At 33.0% G+C, this 26,366-nt stretch overlaps 1 protein-coding gene across 3 annotated transcripts in view; it reads left to right on the top strand.

Moving 5' to 3' along the window:
* LOC135847171 (uncharacterized) overlaps positions 1-25,972 on the top strand; it is a 354,358-nt gene extending 328,386 nt beyond the window's left edge. For 2 of the 3 annotated variants that reach the window (XM_065366607.1, XM_065366606.1), the window contains one exon: positions 14,604-25,972. In XM_065366607.1, the coding sequence (XP_065222679.1) occupies positions 14,604-14,915 (312 nt within the window). In that variant the 3' untranslated portion in view covers positions 14,916-25,972. The remainder of the gene's footprint in view (positions 1-14,603) is intronic. The other variant, XM_065366608.1, reaches the window with a different exon arrangement.
* Positions 25,973-26,366: the final 394 nt, after the last annotated feature.

Raw genomic sequence — 26,366 nt, 5'->3', positions numbered from 1 at the left:
AAGAGCAAAATACCTAATTGGCCCAAATTTAAGATAATCTTATATAATCGCATTCCACCGACCTAATTATTGAAAGCAAATCCTTGATGAGCCCCTTCCCATTTTTGGTGGGGCATAAGTATGAAAAAATTGAGGTAAAATACGGGCCAATGTCCTCCATTTTTAATTTTATGAATTTGTTAATATGATTTCACAAAATATAATCACAAAAGGTATACACAGTGGGGTACAGAGCGATTTTTTCATTTTTTGATTAACTAGTTTTGTAAAAGTGGCAAAAACATGAGACATAGACACGAGCACATCAAGTACTGCATATGAGAATAAGAATACACTTTACTTGAAGTAAAAAGTACAACAAAATTATGAAATGTGTATACAAGCATGCCTCAGCTTTTTCAGGACTTTTTACTTTTAGTTGCACAAATATCTAAAGCTCAGAATAAATCTCACACATCATTCATAATTTGGGTGAAGTGAAATTTTTGTACGATGATGCAGCTTACTCGACTGGAATCATGATTAGTTATGAAAAATAACAATATATACAAGAATGCCTGAGCTTTTTCAGAACTTTCAGCTGTCAGCTTCTCATACCTCTAAAGCACAAATGAATAAATTTCACACTTCATTCGTAATTGATTTGGATAACGTGTAATTTTGGTATACTGATGCCATTTACTCGACAAAGACATTGGGCCAATTGTAAGGGAATCATGATTAGTTATGAAAAATAATAACTGTAAGGGTAAGGTGCCCTAATGCCGACCACTACTCTGATTCCGACCACCTGCCGATTTCATTCAAATTATGCCGGAAATTATCCGGAAAAAATGTATTTCTATTCCTTTTTCACAGACAAAACGAATGACACCAAAATCGTAACCCTAAAACCAAAACTGAATTAGATAGAGCAGAAAATTGGTTTTGAAGGGTCAAAAACTTTTTGGCGCCTCTCACATTGCGTTTTATGACTTCGGTGATTTATGTGATTCTAATTATGTGAGGTATCTTTTGAGAATAAAAAAAGACGAGGAATTCAATGAAATAAAATTTTCTCAAACTTGACGAAGGTAAGTTGAAAATTTTCTCAAAAAATTTTTTTTTTGAAAAGTGCTCTAATGTCGACCACCTCATGTTTCTCCTAAATTACATACAAATCACATCACCTATGCCTACTTATTAGGGCGGATCTGAAAAATTTATGCAATCTTTGATTTTGCTAAAAATTGAAATATTATGTTAAAGATTTGGAGTAGAAATGGCCCCAAAAAATTTTCAATTTTCACCTGCCCCTGCTGTGGAACGGTGGTCTCTCAAAGTACGGTCATGTTGGGAAAAAACACATGGAATGCTCTCGAAAAATCAGTACGTTTATAGCTATTGTTTAAATGAATGATAAAGTTATGAAAAGTATTTCAATTACTCGCAAATAAATTGATTTTGTACTTCTTTTTACACATTTATTTTTCAATTTCTGGGGTGGTCGGAATTAGGACCCAAAAATTTGAAATTCAATTTATGAGTTGTTGAGGAAAAACTTTTGTAAAAACTTTAGAAATTTATCCATGTCAATGAGCTTTTGGCATGTGTTGGGGGAAGGATCAAGGTGTATTTTAAGCCATTTCCGGGATTTCTATCTCAAAAAGTGTTCGTTTGGCAGCCAAAAGAAAAAATGTGGTCGACATTAGAGCACCTTACCCTTATATACAAGAATGCCTGAGTTTTTTCAGAACTTTGAGCTGTCAGCTACTCTAACCTCTAAAGCACATCTGTATAAATTTCACATTTCATTTGTAATTCATTCGGATAGTGAAATTTCTGTATGATGATGCAGCTTCTTCTTCCACAAGATTGGGCACAACATTCTCATACAGAAATTTTACTATCCAAATTAATTACGAATGATGTGTGAAATTTATACAGATGTGCTTGAGAGGTGAGAATAGCTGGCAGCTCAAAGTTCTGAAAAAGCTCAAGCATTCTTGTATTTATAGTTTATAATTATTGTAACTAATCATGATTCCTTTAAGTTGTGCCCAATCTTGTAGTGGAGGAAGCTGCATCATCATACAGAAATTTCACTATCCAAATTAATTACGAATGAAATGTGAAATTTATACAGATGTGCTTTAAAGGCGGGAGTAGCTGACAGCTCAAAGTTCTGAAAAAAACTCAGGCATTCTTGTATATACAGTTATTATTTTTCGTAACTAATCATGATTCCCTTACAATTGGCCCAATGTCTTTGTCAAGTAAATGGCATCATTATACCAAAATTACACGTTATCCAAATCAATTACGAATGAAGTGTGAAATTTATTCATTTGTGCTTTAGAGGTATGAGAAGCTGACAGCTGAAAGTTCTGAAAAAGCTCAGGCATTCTTGTATATTGTTATTATTTTTCGTAACTAATCATGATTCCAGTCGAGTAAGCTGCATCATCGTACAAAAATTTCACTTCACCCAAATTACGAATGATGTGCGAGATTTATTCTGATGTGTAGTGAATGTTTTTCATAAATGAATAAAAATGTACGAACCATTTAAAAATATAATTATTAAAAACGCCATTACAAAATACATCGAGAGATCGAGAACAGAGAACGGAATGAAAACTTAAACTAAGGCGAATGCGAAAGTACAACATGTGAACGTCAGTGTTGCCACCAAACACCACACAGAAAGATCGTTTCAGCTACGAAAGAACGCTAAAATTACCAGATACAAAATTGTCAACATAACATGATGAGCTTTAGATATTTGTGCAACTAAAAGTAAAAAGTCCTGAAAAAGCTGAGGCATGCTTGAATACACATTTTATAATTGTCGTACTTTTTACTTCAAGTAAAGTGTATTCTCATATGCGGTACTTGATGTGCTCGTGTCTCATGTTTTTGCCACTTTTACAAAACTAGTTAATCAAAAAATGAAAAAATCGCTCTGTACCCCACTGCGTATACCCTTTGTGATTATATGTTGTGAAATCATATTAACAAATTCATAAAATTAAAAATGGATGACATTGGCCCATATTTTACCTCAATTTTTTCATATTTATGCCCCACCAAAAATGGGAAGGGGCTCATCAAGGATTTGCTTTCAATAATTAGGTGGGTGGAATGCGATTATATAAGATTACCTCAAATTTGGGCCAATTAGGTATTTTGCTCTTTCGTAATTTACAAAAAAATGAAAAAATTGACCCCTCATTTACAAAATGGTTTTGAGGGGGAGGGGGGCATACAACACATTAAAGTGATATTCATGTCAGTCCTATTCAATAAATTGAAAGCATTTTTTTTGAATCACTTTACAGTTTGGTCCAGGCCTTTAAGGGTTTTAAGAGCATTCCCAAAACTCCCAACCAAAATTAGGTGTTAAAATTCATTTTCAAGATGATTTCAGAGCAGATGGCAATTTTCAGCTGATAATGTAGACATTTTTTTGCTGAACCTGACCCTACAAGTTCAAGTATTCGATTCCCCTTGTCAGTGCACCCAAACCTGGCCAAAATTATTTAACCAATGTTCGAAATAGGAGGGCAACTCTTCATCAATGAAGTTCAAAATCTATTTGTAGCATCGAACGCATCAGTAATCAATTAATAATTAATATCGTAGGAAGAATTCTAACGTATGTAGCTAGTATACTATTATTGAAGCGTGTTATTATTAATGACGATGAATGAAGTGTGCTGACCGTGGTCGTTTTCGTTTTCTCCCCACATCTTCCTGTATAATATTGGCATTGCCCTCTCTCACCCCGCCGCGGCCGGACTCTCCGGTATGAAAAAAATTCAGTAATTCATCGCCTGTAATGATCGAATTCACGTGCCATGCCACCAGATGAGAATGAGATGTGGTTATACAGGTTAAGCTCAGTGCACGTTTCTCGAACGCAGTTAAAAAGTTAACTTCGGTGATGTGATAATGATGATGATGAGGTGATGACGAGTGCAATGACGCCGTTCATAACTCGATAAGTATTTGTGCGTAATTTTTAATTATGCAGTCGAGACCCCGAAGAGAGTACATAAGTAAGAGATGGCGAGAGTCGTAAAAAAGAAGTAAGAACGTAGTATGTAATATGTTTGCGGTTCTTGTGTGCATTGTTGTGTCGGTCGCAGTCTTTTCGATTATAACATACAATTTATTATGTATTTAGTATGTTGACGCCGTTTTGCCAGTAGGCTTTCCTTTCACTGATGTGTACAAATGCAAGAAACATGTAACTCTCACGATACCGCTATATTTATTAAGACAAAACGTTCGTGAGTTCGAATGTAATGCTCGAAAGGGTTGTGGTGTGGTTGAGGGGGGGAAAGGGGGCTGAAATACGTCATCGGTACATTTCCGATAGTACTAATACAGTGAGCGAAATGTGTTATATTCTACGTATTATTGCTTATTAAGTGGAATGTATAATTCAACATGTTCCACTAGTTGATCAATATTTTACTGTAGGTTAGGTACCTAAATGATTGGTCGATAATTTGTGGAAAAATTGCTCGATTGAGTAGAAAATATCATATGAGAACATTGAGAGCTTTGGATTTTAGCATCCCCCCCCCCTCCCTTCCTTCCAGGCTGTTGTCAGAGGTCCAATTTTAAAGAATTCGTAAAATTTGAAGAATTCGACGTTCTGGATTCTGATTCAATGTTCATAATGTACAAAAAAAGCTTGTAATGGGAGTCGAAATTGACTATACTGAATTTTATAGTCAATTTTTCAAGAAACTTGGAAAAAATATATCCAAAATGTGCTTTTTGTACTTATCAAGTACTTTTGGAACTTTTATTTTGAAAATTCAGGCCCCCTCTGTGCTTTATTGTTTTGAAATTTTTCGCATGCGAGAAGAATTGAGAATGCTGACGGATCTTTTTTTTCACTGGAAGGGGTGGATCGTTCCAGAAAGTTCTGCAACCAGAAAAAAATGTCCTATTTTTTCTTTGGAAATTTATTTTTTCTCTGATATTGTTCAAGATTTGAAAAATTGGTCTGTTCCTTTTGGTCCGTTTGGAAAATTTTCCAAAATTATGCAGGAAAAAATATTTTTAAAAATTTTTATTGAAGGTCGAATTTTACTAAAATTTTATGGCTTTTTGACAATTTTTGTCGACTTTATTGATTCTCATCATGTGTTTATGTAATTTCAACTTATTTAAAACATTTTTTAATGTTGAAAAAATTTCACTAAAATTTCATCATTTTTTACAGAACAATTTTTTGTAATTTTAATGTCTTTTTTCATTTTTTAAAAACAGTTTTTTTGTTAAATTTCACTCAATTTTTATCACTGTTTGGCAATTTTGATTGATTTTTGATATATTTTTAAAAATTATTTTACCACTTTTGAGAAATTTTGATGGCATTTCATCACTATTTGAAATTTTTTAGTAATTTCTATGAATAATTTTGTTGTTTTCGATGCGTTTTTATGCAGTTTTTTCGTTTTTGTCAAACTTTACAAAAATTTGGCACTTTATAGCAATTTTTTCTTTTTATGCTTTTATACGAGTATTATTTCAATATGATTTTAAAGATTTTTCAAAAATTTTTGAAATTTCCTGAAGTGGTTTTATTAAGTAGGTAATTATAAGCCCCCCCCTCTCAAATTGTTTTTAAATCACCTAACACGTTTGCGTGCAAATTTTGTCACTTTTTAGGAGAATGTGTTGAAAACAGAGTTAAAATTATTAAAAATTTCTGAATGACAATGAAATAAAATTCGACTGAGAAAATTATAACATCAAAAAAATGTCATGTCATAAAATCAACAAAAGTTGCCAAAAAGCGATGAAATTTTTTGTGACATTTCACAAAAGTTGAGCGAAAAAAAGTTTGAAACATTGTTTTTTTTGGTTTCTACTTATAATTAGTACATATAATGTTACTGTTGTGAAAATTTGAAAAAAGAATTTCAATCCTGAAGTATGTACTTAATCTCAAAAAGTAAAGAAATTCCAGTAAAATTTGAAAAAAAAAATTGCATGAAAATTTGTTGAAAATATGAGAAAAAAACATAAAATTTGCCAAAAAGTGATGTAATTTCAATAAGATTGGCAAAATTGGCTCGAAAAAGTGTTGAAAACATGAAAAAAAATAATAAAATTATCAAGTCGAGATGTGGTACAATTTCATTAAAATTTGGCAAAAATTCCATGAAAAAACGTTAGAAAAAACATGTTTAGAAAAAAATGAATAAACTCGTTGAAAATTGATGTAAAGTGAAGTAAAGTTTGAGGAAAATTGCTTGAAAATGTATTAAAAACACATAAAATGCTTCAAAATTCGGTACTGAAAATTTCCAAATAGTGATAATATTATGAAAACTTGGACAAAAATTAGAAATATGTACCTGCATCAAAAATGCATATAAAAATTAATTAAAATCGGTACCCAAAAATTGAGAAATTTCAGTGAAATTTAACGAAAATTGTACGAAAATGTGTCAAAAAACATGGAAAAAACATGCCAAAAATTGTCAAAAACTGATAAAATTGCAGTAAAATTTTGCAAAAATTAGGGAAAATCGTGCTCGAAACGTGTCCAAGTGATATAAAAGTACGGAAAAAGAATATACCTAATCACACAAAAATGTCATAAAATTTGGAAAAAATTGCATTAAAAACTTGGAAAGAATTGCATAAAAATTTGGAAAAACTTGTATAAAAATTTGGAAAGAATTGCATAAAAATTTGGAAAAAATTGTATAAAAAGTTGGGAAGAATTGCATAAAAAGTTGAAAAAAATTGCATAAAAATTTGAAGAAAAAACGCATAAAAATTTGGAAAAAATTGCATAAAAATTTGGAAAAAAATTGCATAAAAATTTGGAAAAAATTGCATACAAATTTGGAAAGAATTGCATAAAAATTTGGAAAAAATTGCGTAAAAATTTGGAAAAAATTGCTTTAAAAACTTGGAAAAAATTGCATGAAAATTTGGAAAAAATTGCGTAAAAATTTGGAAAAAATGGCTTTAAAAACTTGGAAAAAATTGCATAAAAATTTGGAAAAACTTGTATAAAAATTTGGAAAGAATTGCATAAAAATTTGGAAAAAATTGTATAAAAATTTGGAAAGAATTGCATAAAAATTTGGAAAAAATTGCATAAAAAGTTGAAAAAAATTGCATAAAAATTTGGAAAAAAATGCATAAAAATTTGGAAAAAATTGCATTAAAAAATTGGAAAAAAATTGCATAAAAATTTGGGAAAAATTGCATAAAAAATTGGAAAAAAATTGGAAAAAAATTGCATAAAAATTTGGAAAGAATTGCATAAAAATTTGGAAAAAATTTGCACGAAAATTTGGAAAAAAATTGTTGGCAAAATTGGTCTTGTAACCGTAACGTATCGAAAAGTGTTCGGTAACTTTTGTTTTTTATTTTAAATAAAAATAAATTTCGTTTACGTAAAATCGCGTAATGTAAATACGTGGCTATTTAGTCGAGTTAAGTTGTTAGAAATTTCGTTGAAATTGTTGGCTATCAAATATGTATTCGATTGTTCGTTGTAATCGTTATGTTTCGTAAATTGTCGCGTTTAATATTGATTTTGTCTTCGTAATGTAAAGTAGTTCGAGCTTTTGCTCCAGTCTAATTTTTGTTTTGGTTCATCGATCCATTCTCGGGTCAATGACCGAATAAAATAAATATTTCTTTATTTTATTAAAGTTGTCATTCTGTTTGTCGTATGTACGACGAAATTAATATTCTGTTTAGTCAGGAGTTATCGTTATTGTTCGATTCTCCGTACATGGTAGCGTAGAGCGTAGTTCGTGAAAGCTCTGTTTCGCAATTCGACGTCCTGTGTGGAATTTTCTGGCTTGTGTAGCTTCAGCGTATTGGTTCGTGTAGTGTTCGACGAAGTAAATGTCGACAGTCCTGTCCTATTTGCGGTCAGGAAAATCGGTCAACGTAGACGACGACGATAGTAGTTCAGATAAGCGTAAATCGAGCGCTGAGTTTCGTGGTTTTTCTGAAAAAGAAAAACCAGAACAAAGTATACCGAGGTCGAAAGGTAAAAGTAAAGTAACGTTACAGCACATATCTGAGTCATCCGGCGATTCGGAAGCTGGTCCAAGTTCAGCAGGTTTTGGTGATTCGACATCTGACGATCCAACGATCCCTGTTGACTCCGTTCCTCCTCCGTCTAATCCGTCATCCGGTCCTCCACCTCCTCCACCTCCTGGTCCATCCGACGATCCGAGCAACGTTAGTGAAAGTAGCGACGACGACGACGAGTCCGACGAAGTAGCTGTAGAATCCGATTCGAGTAGTTCGTCTGGTAGTATGTTCGGTGCCGGTGATAATCGTGTAATGGAGTCGATGGTCTTTCGCGGTACGGGCTTTGTGTCCTGGAAGAGAAAAATCAAAGTAATTCTTTCGGCTAAAGGACTTCAAACCGCGATCCTTCAAGTAAATACGTTATCGCCGCGTAAAAAAGCGAAAGCTCTCAAAATTTTAATTAGGCACGTAGCTGAGAACGTTTTCCGACTGGTCAAGGAGACAGAGGATCCGTACGTATTCTGGACGGAGCTCAACTCCTTGTACCAGGCGGAAAACCAAGCAGCAATCATCGATTGTCGAACCCGTATTTCGAAGATTGTCATCGATATGTACAAAAGTCCGAAGGAGTTCCTAGAGGCATTTTATACGCTAGTCAACGATATGGAGAGTTTGGACGTGAAGTTGACTCCATCGGAAATCTATACGTATCTGATCAATACCTTGGGGAATTCCCCCAGGTATGAGTCAGTGCGTATGACTGCTCGAGGACTAGTTCACGTTACAGCTGGAGACCCAAATCCAAAAGTAATTTCATCGTTACTTTTGAGTTTGGAAGATGCCTCGAAGAACTCATCGACTTCGAAGGGTTCGACAAGTACTGGGTCCGCGATGGCCGCATCAGATCAATCTGGTAATAATAATGTTAATCGTTATAAATCGCGTAATCGTAAAAATAATAATCGTAGTTCGAACTCGTCCGGTAATTCGTCGAACGGTAACGGTGATCGTAATAGCGGTAGTAGTGGCTTCGTACAAGCCAAAGATCGTACCTGCTATAAGTGTCACAAACGTGGCCATATGGCCAAGTCTTGTCGATCCGCCGGAGGGAACTTTAGGAACGATACCAACCCTCGGGGAAGTATCGTTTGCTATCGTTGCAATCTGACAGGGCATATCGGTCGTAACTGCCCTCAGAACGGTGATTCGTCGCGTAATAATGGTGGTAACGGTTCGTCGAGTGGTACGTCGGGTACGTCTGGTACTGCAGGTTCGTCCGGTTCGGCAGGTCCTCGTCCGTCTATCGCGTTAGGTCTGTATTCGTCGCCTACGGAAAAAAAAGAAAAATTCTCATTAGATGAAGGTCGTAGGAGTGATATCGTAGATGAATTCGTGAAAGATAGGTTCGGTCGTAGCAATTTCGGTGATAGTATCGCGATTTCAAATTTCGGAAATTCGCGTAACGTAAACATCGGGTCGAACTATTTTTTAGGTGACTCGACTGCTTTAAATCTCGGTGAAGAAAACGCGTACGTCGAGACAAACGACGACGACGGCGTTGATTTCATCACGTTTGTCGTCGATAGTGGTGCGACCTCGCATTTTCTGAAGCATCCTGGGATATTGCACGATGAGAGGAAAGTACAGGAAACTCTACAATCCGCTCATCGGGAAGTATCCCTGATGAAAGAAGGAGTTGGTCGATTGAGAGTTTTAGCCGATGACGGAAACGTCTATTGGTTAAATGAGGTATTCTTTGTACCTACTCTTTCGTTTAGTCTTCTGTCCGTGTCGAAAATCGTAGCGAACGGTTATCGTTTCTTCTTCGATGAAGATCCTCGTTTGGTCGATCCTGCGGGAAATTTAGTGTCTAAATTAATGCTTAATGATAATGGATTATACACGATTCAATTTATGATTAATATACCTCCTATGTTGTACTCTTGTTCCAATTATTCATCTGCGTTGATTACTAATGATGTTAGCGACTCGACAAATGTAGGTAATGCTTCGACGACGATAGGTAATGACTCTGGTAATGTAAATTCAAACGTTTCAAGTGTAGGTATAGGAAATACCAGTACGAGCAGCGACAGTGATGTAAATCTGAAAAATTCGAAAAAAGTAAATAGGTTAAAAGGTGAAGGTGACATCTGGCATCTTAGGTTGGCTCATACGAGCAAAACGGTACTAGATAAGATCCCTGAGTTACGTGGATGTGATTGCCCACCTTTCAATCAGTGTCAAATTTGCTGTAAAGCAAAACAAAAGAAACATACCTATGATTCAAGTAGGTATAGGTATCCGAACCCGCTCGATCTTGTTCATATTGACGTAATGGGTCCTATTACAGAAGGACTAGAAGGCGAGCGATATTTGATTGGCTTCGTAGATGATTGTACGAGATGGGGAGTAACGTTCGGAATGAGAAGTAAAGCCGAAGTAGGTACCTACCTAAAAAAGTATGTCAATATTAGTGAAACGTTGTGGAATACGAAAGTAAAGCGTATCAGGTGCGATAACGCTAGTGAATTTATCGGAGGTACCTTTAAAGAGTTTGTCGACGAAAAGGGCATATCTATGCAGAACAGTGAGCCGTATGAGAAGCAGCATAATGGCACCGTCGAACGTTTCTTTCGAACCATCCAAGAAAAAATGCGAGCTCTGTTGTATGAAGGAGGTTTAACGAATAAATTCTGGCTTTACGCTGCATACACAGCGAACTACGTGTACAATCGTTTACCGCATTCTGCCTTGAACGATTTGTCACCGTACGAGCTGTGGAATCGTAGAAAGCCGGATTTATCGAGAGTGAGATTGTTTGGAAGCGTTGCACGAGTTCTGGTACCGCCTGAAAAGAGAAAGAAAACCGATGAGAAGTCGATAGATATGGTGTTGTTAGGTTTTACAGAGACAGGTTATGTATTGTACGATGTTTTACGAAATAAATTCACAAATTCGAGTTGCGTAGAAGTTGATGAAACGCGTAAGATACACGATATCATCAACGATCATTTGTTAAAAACATCGGTAACAGTTAGTGTTAGCGACGTAGAGATCGTACCTACGTTTCAAAGTGAAATACGTAGTTCAGTGGAGCCAGCTCCTGGGTGCTCATCTTGGGTAAACCCAGATGAGTTGAGCGAAGCCGAACGTAGCGGTGAAATTCACGTTGATCGTAGTATGATTGATACTTCAGCTACCGACGATCGATCCGACGATTTTGCTGATTTTGCATTGGCTAGCGTCGATGATTTATCATACGAACAAGCTCTGAATGGTCCAGAAGCGAAGTACTGGAAGGTAGCGATCGACGAAGAGTTAAAGGCGATGAAAGTCAAAGACGTTTGGTACCCGGTATCTGAAAGTAGCGTAAAAGGGGAAAATTATTCGAAGGTAGACAGTAAGTGGGTTTTGAAGAAAAAAATCAACTCGAATGGTGGGGTGAAGTATAAAGCGCGATTGGTTTTACGTGGTTTTAAAGATAGTCATTTTTACGAGTTAGATGAAATATACGCGCCAACCCCAAACCAACCGATTATTCGATCGATGCTAAATCTTGCGGTAGTAAATCGTTGGCAATTACGCCAATTGGATGTTAGCACAGCGTTCTTGAACGGTGACATTAATCGAAATGTCATGTTCAATCCACCTAAAGGGACTAACGAAGAGAAAGGAGTAGTATACGTTTTGAAGAGATCGTTATATGGTCTCAAAACAAGTCCGAAGTCCTGGAACGCTAAGCTAAACTCGTACCTATTGTCGTTGGGTTTTTCCAGAAGCAAAGTAGATCCATGTGTTTACTATGATTCGGAAAATCCGCTTCGGTGTGTGTTCGTAGTCTACGTCTACGATTTTCTTATCACAGGATGCGATGATCGTCTTATCGAGTGGTTGGTTAAGAGTCTGAATGAACGTTTTGGAATTAGAGACCTGGAACAATGCAAGAAGTTTATCGGCATGGAAATTAGTCGTAGTAAAAATCAGTTAGAAATTCATCAGAATTCTTACATAGAACAGTTAGTTAGTGAATACGGGCTGTCTAATTCGAACAGTATCTCAACTCCAATCGAACCGAACTTGAAGATAACTAATCTCAAGCTCGATAAAAGTTATGAAACCAAAGTGCGTGGTCTCTTAGGAAGTTTAAGTTACATAGCAAGGGGAACACGTCCTGATATTGCTTTTGCTGTAAACTTTCTAAGCAGATACCAGCACTTGGCAAATAAGGAGCTGTTCGAATACAGCAAGCGTATATTAAGGTATTTACGTAGTACGTTAAACGTGAAACTTACCTACGTAATACCTGAATTCGTCGATAAACACTCTGTAAGAGTTTACGTAGATTCAGATTTCGCTGGTGATTGTTTAGATAGGAAGTCAACGTCTGGAATTTTCATATTGCACTATGGCAATGTAATTGACTGGGTAGTCAAGAAACAAAATTGTGTGAGTCTTTCGTCGTGTGAGGCTGAATATGTCGCGTTAAGTACGTCTGGAAAGGAAGTCTTGGCTTGGCGAAATTTGTTCGTTGAATTAGAAGTTCGTATTGACACCGTTCCGGTGTATTGCGATTCTAACGCAGCGATTGCTGTAGCGAATACGGTCGAATCAAAACGTACCAGACATATAGATGTCAGTTATCACCATATTCGCGATCTGATTCTTAAAAATGTGATCTATCTACAAAATGTTTCATCGATAGATCAACTGGCTGATTTATTAACGAAAGCCACTACCCGTACGGTGTTCGAACGTTTGTGTAAAATATTATATCGCGTTTAATAATTGTGTTCGAGTCGATTTTAAGTAGAATTTAAGTTAAAATTTTGTTGTAAAAATATTTTTAATCGTAGTGTTTACAAACACCGGTAATGATAAGAAGCAACAAGTTTTACGTTTTATTAAGTGGTACGCGTGTTAGGGAAAATATTTTTATGGTGGGGTGTTGGCAAAATTGGTCTTGTAACCGTAACGTATCGAAAAGTGTTCGGTAACTTTTGTTTTTTATTTTAAATAAAAATAAATTTCGTTTACGTAAAATCGCGTAATGTAAATACGTGGCTATTTAGTCGAGTTAAGTTGTTAGAAATTTCGTTGAAATTGTTGGCTATCAAATATGTATTCGATTGTTCGTTGTAATCGTTATGTTTCGTAAATTGTCGCGTTTAATATTGATTTTGTCTTCGTAATGTAAAGTAGTTCGAGCTTTTGCTCCAGTCTAATTTTTGTTTTGGTTCATCGATCCATTCTCGGGTCAATGACCGAATAAAATAAATATTTCTTTATTTTATTAAAGTTGTCATTCTGTTTGTCGTATGTACGACGAAATTAATATTCTGTTTAGTCAGGAGTTATCGTTATTGTTCGATTCTCCGTACGAAATGCATAAAAATTTGGAAAAAATTGCGTAAAAATTTGGAAAAAATTGCTTTAAAAACTTGGAAAAAATTGCATAAAAATTTGGAAAAAAATGCATAAAAATTTGGAAAAAATAGCATAAAAATTTGGAAAAAATTGAATAAAAATTTGGAAAAAATTGAATAAAAATTTGAAAAAATTTCGTCAAAAACTTGGAAAAAATTGCATAAAAATTTTGGAAAAAATTGAATAAAAATTTGGAAAAAATTGCATTAAAAACTTATAATAAATTGTATAAAAATTTGGAAATTATTGCGTAAAAATTTGGAAAAAATTGCTTTAAAAACTTGGAAAAAATTGCATAAAAATTTGGAAAAAATTGCGCAAAAATTTGTTTAGAACATGTCAAAAGCAATAAAATTACTAAATACCCTCAAAAGGTGATTAAATTATTGAAAAATTTGGTAAGAATTGTACCAACATCATGAAATGCATTACATTTAATAAAAGTTTCTAAAAAAAAAAGTTATGAAATTGTTGTAAAATTGGCAAAAGTGGCTTGAAAAAGTGTTAAAATTATGTTAACCTGAAGAAAGGGTTTTAAATCGCTATGGGCAATTTGTTGAAAATTCCAAGAAAAATGCATGAAAAAATGTGTTAAAATCAACACAAATTAAGCAGTAAAAAATGGCGTTGAATTTGCAGAAAAATGTATCATAAACATGGAAAAAGATTGCAAAAATTTAGTAAAAGTTCGTGAAATATCCATGAAATTGAAAATGTGTTTTAAAAGATTTAAAATCATATAAAAATATGAAAAAAAAACTGAAATTTTTGAAAATTGTCAAGTTATGGCAAACAAAATCTAGGGAAAATAGCTTCAAAAATTATTAAAATACCATAAGAACATAATCATGACCAATAGTTGATGTGGCATCTTAAAATAATCTGATCAAAATGTTGCAAAAAATGCCTGAAACGTAAAATTGACATGAAAATCACCGAAAAGCATCATAATTTGAAGAAATTCTGGTAACATTGAGCGAAATTTCGCAAAAATTGCGTAAAAAATTGCTGTGGAATTTTTTTAGATTATCGGAAGTCAATTATATGAGAATCTGAAGCAATTAAATTAGATTAACTTAGCATAGGTACTTATTTACCAGATACATATTTAAAATCATTTACCATCTACACGAGTCTAATATCTGCTTTTCTTTTATTTCCAGGATGATTTTTTACTACGACACTACGACAAAGGTCCATGCAAGAATAAACTAGGTCATTCCAGAGCGTCGGTCATCTGGCATCGGACGCAGGTAATCAGTATTTTCGCCGGATTCGGTATCCTGTTACTGATAGCATCGCCTTTGCTGCTGCTGGCGGCGCCTTGTATCGTATGCTGCAAATGTCGAGTATGCACCAGTGACGCTAAACTAGACGTTGACGATGAAATAGTGGACGCCACAGAACTGCAAGGCAACGCCGATAGTTTCATCGAAAAAGAGCCAACCAGTGCATTGGATAGTGATAGTTCTTAAATAAGAGCAGATACCGTGTCGTTTTAATGTGTTTTTTTTCTCTGTTTGTTTGTTTGTCTCGTTGTATAGGTATAAGTGATCATATCTAAGTACTATACTATGTGTTTATATGTGTGTACCCATCCCCCCTTCGTTAGCCTTTATACCCCAAGACCAGAAACAAAACCCCTTTTTTTTAAAAAAAAAGAAAAAATCGAAGAGCGTAAACGTGGGCATCTCTCTCGAAGTCTGTTTTCTTTACCGGCCACGTGTGGAAATACCGAAATATCTGACACTTTATCGGTCCCAGCACTCTCAATGGTTGACCGAATATTATGGGCAAGGCCGCCGGAGTAAAATTTTATCCGCTTGACTTGGCTGTGCCGGCGGTATCCTTGAAAATCGGTGTCGAAATAGTCACGCTACCGAATAATTAAACCCAAACGTAGCTCGTACCTCATGCATGAGTACTGAGTATAATACATAGTCGTCTTCGACTCGTACTCGTATACTCGTGTTGTGAAAAACAAAAATTCAGTATTTACATATTTTTACCCCTCGTTACCGCCGTCTGTCTTCATCATCGTCGTCAACAGAGTCGAATTGCACATCGTTTGGGCTCGGGTCTGAATGAGTCTTTCCCTTTCGTGAGCCAAAGTACACGTTTCCGTGTCCGTCGGTGAAATAATAAGAGAAAAAAAATGGTGTGACACGTAGCATGGGAATGTTCCTACGAGTGAAAAAAAATTATTCGAAAATTTTCGCAATTTTTATGTATGTAGGTACGTCTTATACGTATTCATTGTCGAGTCTAAAAGATGATAAATGTTGGGCTATTTGAGTATGTATTACGTAGAGGTACGAGTAATTACCATTCTCAACGGGAATGTACCAAGGTCAGGGTGTTTCTTGAGAAAGTCCGCGCTTTGGCATTGTTGAATTGGCAAAAATGACAAAATATACGAGAGCGATGATTTGTGTGGAATTATTATTTTTTTGTTTGCGAGATCCGAGACGAATTGCTGCAGAATGCGGGAGTGTTTATACTCGTATAGTGTCAAGGTTCGATGAAATAATAATTTGAGAATGTTGATTTTTTATTTATCTCTCGGTGAAAAAAGTATATTTTGTGACGGATTTTAGATGAGATTAATTGATCTTTTTTTCGCCCTTGAGCAGTTTATTGTGTGGTTTTGGAAAGTTGGGTGTAATTTGACGAACTCATTGACGGGGTAAAAATTGAATGAATTTTGAAGTTTGTCAGAAATTAGGTGCTTTTTGGATATTCACCTATTTCTCTCTCCCCTAAAAACTTGATCTCACTCTTAAAAAAAAAAAAAAAAATAGATAATATTATGATTTTTTTAAATTACCTACCCAATCAAAAAAAAATTTAAATAAAACTAAGCCCCTCCCCCCCAGTTTTTTGGCCTTCAGTAATTTCAATGATTTGATATTCAAAATCAGATTCCTTCCTCTCCTTCCATAGAAATTAAAGAAATTTGAATAAACTTTTCAGAGCAGTTCGTGGTACATGCTTATAAAAATTTAAAAATATTTATTTCAATGGTGTTCTAAAAATTTTAATCTTTCTTGTTTTTTTTTCACCACCAACTCGAAATTTGTCCAGAATGAGGATGGGAGTTGAGGGTGAAACTTTGAAATCCAGAATTAATTAATTTCATTGATATCGAGTCAGGTGTCAAAATGTCAAGTTTTTTGCCTTCAGTTTTCAAAAGAAGTGAATTTCAAAATCAATCAATATTTCTGAGTCGAATTTGGGTTTCAGATTCAGAATGAAAATGAAATTTTAAAATTGGTTTCATTTTTCTACGTCTCACATCCTCAAAATACTGCCAACGTTTTTTTTTTTTTTTTTTTTTTTTTTTTTTTGAGTAAGAATCCTGGCTTAATTTGAGCAAAGAGTCGTTGAAAATTGTTTTTGGTTAAAAAAAAAAAAAAAAAACAGAAATTTTGTGAAATTCTGAAGCATGTTTAAAACATTTTTATTTGTGAAAAAATTACCCTTTTTTTTGTTGAAAAAATCGTTTTCTTACAACTAAGTGAATTAAAAAAAAAAATAAAATATTTTCTCACTTTCTCATTTTTGAAAGTAATGGGGGTCATTTCAAATTTTGTTGTTGTTGTTTTTTTCGTTCAATTTTTTAATACGTATAAATGAAAGAAGAGAGAAAAAAATTTGTAATCAGTTACCAAGTTTCCTCATAAATTTTTCCATGGTTTCAACGTTTTTCTCTCCAAATTATTGTGGATAAAACTTGTTTTTTTTTTGAGAAGGGAGGGGAAGACGAAATTGATGAAAGGGGCAGAATAGAAAGATTCTGAATATGAATTTGAAAGAAATTAAACCTTATTAAATTTCTGGAAAATTCTGAAATCATCCTAAAACTCTAATTAATTTAACTCAAAGAAGTTTTTTTCAAATTTTTGGATCTGAACCTTTCTACAGATTTTTTTCAACTTTTATTTTGGGAATTTCACGCCGCTCGAAGAATAAGGAGTTAGATTAAACTTAATGTAATGTAATCAAATGGGATCGAAATTGATCGAATTGAATGATTCATGATGTCTTTTTATACAGCTTCAACACATTCGATCAAAATTTACTCCAAACTTGATCAAATTGAGGAAAGGAGATGTGGAAAGATCTACATAAGTGGACCCAACTCTGTTCTTATCAAAAACCATTGAATGAAATTTTATCTGACTGTTGAATGAGGATGTAACAAGGTCAAAAGATCAACAAAAAAAATCAAATTGAGTATGATTATTTAAATAATAAAAAAAAAAATACAACAAATTTGATCTTTTTCAAGATTAATGAACGAAGATTTGATTTGAAGAAGTCAAATTGGATAAACGAAAATTTGAGGAGGTCAAATTGGATGTGATCATAATAAAAAGATTGCTTAAATTTTGATTTAATTGATGAAAAAAAAATGTGCAGAGACCAAAAAAACAATTTCATGATCTTTTCTGTTAAATGTATTATTTTTCTTCAATTTGGTAATTTTAATCAAATCTGATCTTTTTCATCAAATTAGGTCAGATTGATGAACAAAAATATGTAAAAAGATCAAAAGATCAAATTGAGTATGATTTCATTCAAAAAAAAAAACAACAACAACAACAAATTTTGGTCTTTTTAAAATTAATGAACAAAAATTTGAGGAAGTCAAATTGGATGAACAAAGATTTAAGGAGGTCAATTAAAGATTGCATCAGATCTTTTTCGTCAAATCTGATCAGATTCGTGAACGAAAATGTGAAAAAGTCAAAAGATCAAATTTAATATAATTTGGTATATTTTTTTAAAAAAGTTACCGCAAATTTGATTTTTTTTGAAAATTGATAATGAAGATTTTAGGAAGTCAAATTGGATGAACAAAGATTTTGAGGTCGAATTCGTGCATCAAAATTCAAATTTAAAATTTGGTTGATAAAACAAAAAATGTGAACAGACCAAAAAAAAATTAAAACTTCAATCTTTGAATCAAATTTACGTTAATCTGTTTCATCAAATATCAAAAAAAAAAAAAAAAAAAAAAAAAAATGCAACAAGTTTGATTTTTTTAATTGATGAATTTTAGGTCAAATGAAGTAAATATGAAGAGACCAAAAAAACCATTATTTCAAGTATTTCATATTTTTCGTCAAATTTTTCCTTTTTTGTTAACTTTGAGTAGATTGATGAACGAAGATGTAAAAAAGTTGAATAATAGATCAAATTAGATCGAATCATATTTTATTTTTTTTTTAATACATACTCAAAAAATTTGATCTAAATTTGAGCTAATTGGTGAGAAAAGATAGAGGAGGTCAGATTGAATAAAATCAGCCAAAAAAAAAAAAACAAATAGCATCAACATTGCATCAGATTTTGATCTCTTCGCATTTTCCTTTCATCATTTTTAAGTAGGACAAATTTTGAGTATTTTTTAAAAAATAAGATGATTACCTACATCCAATTTGACCTTTCAAGACTTTTCAATCATATAAAATTTGATGTTAAAAAAATCAAATTTGATGTTTCGCATGTTCTTGATATAATTAGAACAGGTTGATCTTTTCAAGTCGACTTTCACCAAATTGGATCAAATTTGAGCGGATAAGATTTCATTAAATTTGATTAAGTTGGATAAATTGTCGAGTTGAATCATTTAATTCGAAAAACTTCAATCCAGTTTGATCTCATTACATCTTTGATCAGTCTCCATTCATTTGATCATTTCATTGACGTGCTCTTCCCTCCTCCGTTTTCTGATTTTGAATTTTTTTTGTTCAAAATTAATTTCCAAGTCTTGAAATATGTAGGGTAAATTCAAAGACGTAGGTACCTTAAAGCCCAATTTAGACATTTTCATCACTTCGTGTGTTCGAAATATTCCATTATTCGTTCATCGTTTTCTAGATTTTATGTTTCTCCCTGTATAACGTTGAAATACGAACTTTTCCTTCTTCCTGCTTCCTTTCCTTCGCCCTTCAATCAATCCCCTCCAAGGTACCCGTCAAGTAATTTGGGCTGTGAAAGAATCCTTTCCAACTTTCTTAAATAGGGTTCGAATAATAATGGCATTTAATTTCTTTTTCCTCGCTACCGTACCCTTTTTTGGTAAATAATGTGGTCTGTTGATGAAAAAAAAAAAAAAAAAAAAAAAAAATACGTCACACGATGGATATTGTTAGCCATTTATATAATAATTTGATTTAGCGTGTTGGGAAAGTGTCAAAAAAAAATCGTCATAAATTTTAATATTCGCTTAGGTATTGTCGCATCGTGAACCAGAAGAGGAAGGGGTGAGGTGAGGGGAAGGAGCTCCAAAGGAAAAAGGAAGGAGAGTTTTTTCTCCATCACAAAGGAGTATAATTTTTAATATTTCATGTTTACCTTTTTGTGACGTGTCGACGTGGTGACTGCCAATGGTGAGCCCGAAGATGGAAGGGAGAGGGGAGGGAGCTTTTAAAATTCTGACATGTTTCTTTTTTCGCTGAATGGTGAAGCTTTCAGTTGACTTAAATCGAAAATATTATAGGTAGGTGATGTTCTGATGATGATGATGAGGCGAGTTTTACGAAGCTTCGACGTAGTTTGGGTACTTATATATGTAGGTATCTTGTAAACAGAGTAATAATCGAGAGTGAGGAATGAACGTTGTGATTTAAATGCTTTATATGATATAATGACGACGATGAAGGAAAACCTGGTATACGATGAAGAAATTTCTCGAATCAGTGGTCGTTTGGCAGAAGAAACTCGACTCGTAGTATTACAGCTTGGCAGGTACCTATATAGTGAGAACCAGAGAGATATGTTGCAACAAGGTGTTTTCCCCGATCAGGTATATCTACCAACTGTGTATAGGAAGATATTGGATATATGTATATTGATTGGTACTTGGAGCCAAAACAACAACGAGAGGAGGCAGATTTTCATGACAGAACGTTACCGTCGCGACCTTGAAGCTATATTCATAAATCGAGTAATTAATACGCGTACGACGACTGTATTGGGAATTAGTTGTTCATTTTCGAATTTCCAGAACCCCCCGAGGTGTTTATTTACAACCAAGCGGGGGTCATTGACGTCATGATAGAATATCCGCGTTATACGCTCTTCGATTATGGTTAGTTACCGTTGTTTTATTAAATTATTGCGTATTTTTTTCCTACTCCGACGAATTTTTCTTCTTTTTGTTTTTTTTTTCGAGCCGAAATACTTAGCGAAAGTGTTAACGTAATAGGTAAACAAAGGCGTGGTGATATTAAGCTGCCATTGTGGTAATTGTTTCGTCGCTTTACCTTTCATTATATTCTGTGTAGATAAGTCTTATCCGTCGAATGTGCGATAATATTATGTACACCGTGCATATATAAGCTACTTTCATACGTACACGAGCTCTCAACTCGAGCTTTCATTACGCCCCCCTGCGATGCTTTCTCTTTCGAGTATACTTTAGTAGTTTTGAAAAAAAAAAAAAAAATGAAACATAAAAAACCGAGGAATTTTTACAGTGATAATGCTAAAAGAATACCCATCGTTGGATTTTTTCCTATATTGCGTCGAATAAACTCGTCTATTTTCCCTTCCATTTAAGATGGAAATTTCCCATTCTTTATTTACACAGCCATACCTAACCTAACCCAGGTAGACCTACGTAATTAATTAATTTTAATCCCGAACACGAAAAAGTCTCGTTGTCACGTTTATTCTTCTACCTGGTTTCTTCTCTTTTTCTAAAAAAAAAAAAAAATGAAAATGAAAATGGGGGATTTTTGTTTTATATTATTCGCGACCAAGTTCCCAGCGTGACGCGGTTTGCGATTAAAAGTTGAGAAATTTTTTACTTTTTCACAAGTCGAGTTGAAAGTTTTAATTATGAATATTGAAGCGATGTAAATTAAACAGGAAAACAACACGATTATACCTACTACGAATACCAAAGACCAAGGTTCTCACGTCTTGGCTGGCTAAATTAAATCCGAGTAGAGGAAATAAATTTTAAACAATTTTTCAACTGGCTGTGGTACGGTTTTTGTGTAATTTTTATTAATAATTTTTTTTTTTTTTTAATAATGAAACGGTAATTGGATAAATTAAAGTTTTAGTGACGATATTGGTGTGAAATGCTGGAAATTGGATTGCATTATGATTACTTTCGTAATAATTGAGATTGCTCGGAGATGAGAGGGGGGAGGGACATGGGAGTTCAAAAAAAATTTATTCGATCATATTTTTTTATTGAAATAAAATCCTCAATGTTTCAAATTGATTGCAAAGGAGGGAAAAGAACTTGAGAATTTCTTTGATTTAAAAAAAAAAAGCTCGATCAATGGCTTAAACATGGTCACTTACTTAACGGATTGAATTTAGAGAAAATCGATCAAAAATTATTGGATGGGCAAAAAACAACTGAAAAATTGTCTCTGATTTGAAAAATCCAAGTTCAAGCAATTTTGTTCACTCAATTTGCAATTTTTTTCTTCAAAATTTACCTTTAGAAGTTTAGAAGAATCATTCTTTTCGAATAAGTACCTACCTTATTTCCAATTTAAAATCCAATTGCGTTGATTAAATTTTTTCATTGGAAAATCACATTTTTGGGATTCAAGTATCGACTTGAGTAATGCTTAAGAATAGTTCAACTTTTCTAGCAATTTTCCCATCAAAATGTACCTATATGTACTTGAGTGCTGGATTGAGTAATACTTGAGCATTGATTATCGAGTTCTCAAGTATTTTTCATCATGAGCCAAGTACATCGATGATTAAGGAATGCTCAAGTTCGTGTTCAATCAAATTTTCGGAAGTTGAGGGGGGATACTGAAAAAAGTTCCAAGTAATTTTTTTCATCTTTTTAAAATTGAGCTTATGTTGCAGTGATACTCAAGTTTTACTTAAGTCTCAAGCGGTACTCAAGTGATGCTTAAGTATCTGACCAATTTTCAGAGCTGCATTCCCATCACTGTCAAAAAACACTTGAATAGTTGAAATATACTTGAGTACTTGGTGGAGTAATTTTCAAGTGTTTTCTTCAAGTCATACTTGAGTACATCGATGATTAAGGAATGCTCAAGTTCGTGTTCAATCAAATTTTTGGAAGTTGAGGGGGGATACTGAAAAAAATTCCAAGTAATTTTTTTATCTTTTCAAAATCAAGCATATGTTGCAGGGATACTTGAGTTTTACTTAAGTCTCAATTGGTGCTCAAGTGATGCTTAAGTATCTGACCAATTTTCAGAGCTGCATTCCCATCTGTCAAAAAATACTTGAGTACTTCGTGGAGTAATTTTCAAGTGTTTTCTTCAAGGCCTACTTAGGTGTTGTTGGAATACTTGAGTACCGACTCAAGTACCTACTTTAAATTTTTTTTTGAAAATTTGTATTTTTTTTCAATTTTGCACGTTTTATGTTTTTTTTTTTTTTTTTTTAAAGAAAAATTGGTGTGCTCATGCTCACAAGAGGTACTTGAGTCATACTTGAGTGTTTTTGGAATACTTGAGTACTGACCTGAGTGCCTTTTCGTTAAATAATTCAACTTTTAAAAAAATTTGAAAAATTTAAAATTCTTTTTTTTTATTTTTTTTTGTTGAGTAAGCGCGCTCAAGGAATACTTGAGTATTATTCAAAAAACCTTTGTATTTTGTTGGAATAAATTAATCCTTTATTCTATAATTGCCTCCAGTCTTGTTGTTTTTCAAAAATTGAAAAATTCTTGTTTTTTTTTCAAAAATCAACAAAAATCTTGTAACACAAACGCTAAAAATTGAGATTGTTTTGAAAAAAATTTCAAAAAATCTTGTTTTTTTTTTCAAAAGTTGTCTTATTAAGGTCTTAAATTTTTGTTGCCAAAAATTTCCAAAAAATCTCAACTTTTTTGCAATTTTATTGAAAAACTTTGCTTTTTTACCCAAAAACCTCTGAAAATGGCTCACTTTTCAATAAAAGGATGTAATAATCTAGTACATACCTAGACCTATCTACTTAATTAAAAACACCCAATAAACTTTTTTAATGAATGATTCCCAAGAATTTCTGCTTCTCGTAAAAATTGTTGAATTTCTGCTTTTTGGTAAATTTTTTTTTTTTTTAGCAAAATTGCTGAAGATTTTCACTTTTTTTCAAAAATTCCAAAAAGGCCTTCCTCTGTTAAAATTTTATTGCAAGTCTCACTTTTTGCCAAAAACTTCAAAAATTATTACCTTGTTGCCAAAAATTGCCTACAAGTTTCAAAATACCTACCTAGTTCAATTTTTAATTATTTTTTCGAGCTCTTTTTTGGTTACTAAATCAAGTCCAAAGGTGTTTTTTTTTTTTTTTTTGAGAGAATGTCTAAACATTATAAATTTGAATTTTTTTGAAAATTCACTTTTTAAATCCAATAAATCCATACTTGAGTGATGCTTAGCGCAATCAGGAGCAGGGCTGGAAATTTGAAAACTAAAACTGAACTGAAACGCAGAAACTAAAAAGTGGAAACTGAAACTGAAACTGAAATTTTTCATGTTTTTTTTTTCTTGTTTTATTCTCTTTTTTTGTGGACATTTTACTTTTTTATGACAAAACTAAAACTGAAATTGAAATAAAATTGAATTAATTGCAAAAAAAACAAGCAAAAAAATAAAAAACTAAAACTGAAATTGGAAATTTAAAAAATTGAAAACTGAAAATTGAAAAATCAGTCCATTGCTTAAATAAATTAGGTACTTAAATATGTTTTTTTTGTTTTTTTTTCAAGCAGTATTCTCATCAAGAAGTTCTTACACGTGAAATTTGTCGAGCTACCCCTTCCCTTGCCCATTCACTCCTTCACTCCATAGCCTTGGTCCTAGTCCCAACTCCCATCTCCCAAGCATGCTTCCCAATTTCCAGCTTTTCTCTTCTGTATCAATTCGTGAACTATAGTTTTGAGTTGAGATGAACCGTCATTGTGAAGCCGAAATTCGACTGATCATTCAGAATGTAAAATATTGAATAAATTTACCCCACCGTTTCCTCATTTGAGTACTTATTAAGTAACCATACCCTTAAATACCTCGAGTTCGAGCAATGCACGCCACATACATATAACCTAAATTCACATTCGCACGTTTGATATGAAATCATTTCGTCGCCAAGTAAGGCCCTTAATAACGCAAATTGTCTGATCACCTTCGAAAATATCCGTCCAATCCTCACATACGATTAATATTGTTTATCCTGTTACTCTTATTGTTAATTTTATCATCTGGTACTTAAGTTTATGTATGCTGAACGCATAGAAGAGGATTTACTTTTACCTATCTATGTGCTTATATGAGATGAATCACATAGCAAACCATTCCAATTACAAAAATTTAACAAGTCTGATAAAGTTGATTTAACATTGGTAATATTCTCTTTCTCTCGCCTATACCGAAATCATCATTCCGTTTAAAAAATTTTCTCAAAATGATCGACGTTGATTTATAAAACAACATTGATTTGAAAAAAAAAAATTGTAAAAACTAGTCAATAAAATGAATAAAAGAAGCAAAGATTAACGTATCGAACGTAGAGAGTAGAGATATTTTTTAAAAAAATATCGCGTGTTAAGTTTTTATTTATATTTTTTTTTTGTTTTTTTTTTGTAACTTATTTTTTTCAGTATTATTTATAAATACAAAATATAGACTTTCTTTGGTTTAGTTTTCGCTATTTTTAATATTGTGGTTCGTTATAAATTGTATTGTTATTTAGGTGATTACGAGTATAATTTTTAGAATTGTTTTAATTTGTAATCGGTCGAAATCTGATGCTTTATAAGTATAAAATCACCTTCGATGAAAAAGCGCAGACCACACTGACCCTTTTGTAAAAACATACATATTTTTCCTATGTAAATTTTGTTTTATTGTACCTACCTATTTTAATCGTGTATTTTTAAAACTCGTTATTTTATTTTTATTTTTGGTTACCTGTGTACCTACGTTTTGATTTATAATAAATTTTTTTTTTCTGACGAAAGGCAGAGGCATTACTACCGGTAATTTCGGTTGTGAATTTTTTTCTCCCTTCTCCCCCCTTCTACAGTGCCACTGTTTTTGTTTTTTACCCTTACCTATATCTATTACGAATGTGTATATTTTTGTTTTGTTTTGTTATTGTAAAAAAAAATTGTCTCGTAACATGTGTTTTGTTACTTTCAAGAAGATCGTTGTGTCTTTATTTTATCGCAGCGTTTCACGTGTTTTTTTTTTTAATTTTAAGTAAAATACGGAGGTTTATTTGTTGAAATTTGTTTCGTTTCTCGTACGATGAAAGTATCGTATCGTAAATATGCTGTTTTCAATGTGTACTTAATTAATAAATATCGCTGTTTTACGTGTGAACTAAATTACCTACCTTTTTTTTGTGCGTTTGTGTGTGTTTTTTTTTTAAAAAAGAAAACGATAAAGAAGTTGTTTTTTTCTCTGTAGAATTTAAGGACTATGAAGTATTATTCGGTTATGATACAGATATTTTACGATTATCGCATTTATGTTAATCTAACAGTTCCTTTGTATAACATATGCAAAATAAAGGTATGTATTGATATTCATCATGGTTTGTATTGTCGGGTTTAATTAGTAGATTTATGTGATTAAATTGAGTTTTAATTGAAAAATACGATGAATCGGAATTTGGCGAGAAAATTGCCCGTGAGTTGGAGTACCCGGATTTGGTTATGTAGCCTGGTTATTTGCATCTAGAGTGTAAACAAACTGAAGATGAAGCTTTCGTCATTCAGCGATCTGCGTGTTTTGACGGGGAATATGCAAACTATAAGCAATTTAAAAAAAAAAAAATTAAATTAAAAAAATTTTATACAAAATTTTGAAAGTTATTATGGATGAAATAAAATTTCCAATTGCCTCGTAACTCGTAAGGAAATGGGAAAAACGGAGGATATAAAAAGTTTTTAATTGGTTTCAATTTGTTCCAATTTTCCTGAG

This window comes from Planococcus citri, chromosome 5 (genome assembly GCF_950023065.1).
Source record: "Planococcus citri chromosome 5, ihPlaCitr1.1, whole genome shotgun sequence".
NCBI lineage: Eukaryota > Metazoa > Arthropoda > Insecta > Hemiptera > Pseudococcidae > Planococcus > Planococcus citri.
This window is presented reverse-complemented; position numbering and strand designations above follow the sequence as displayed.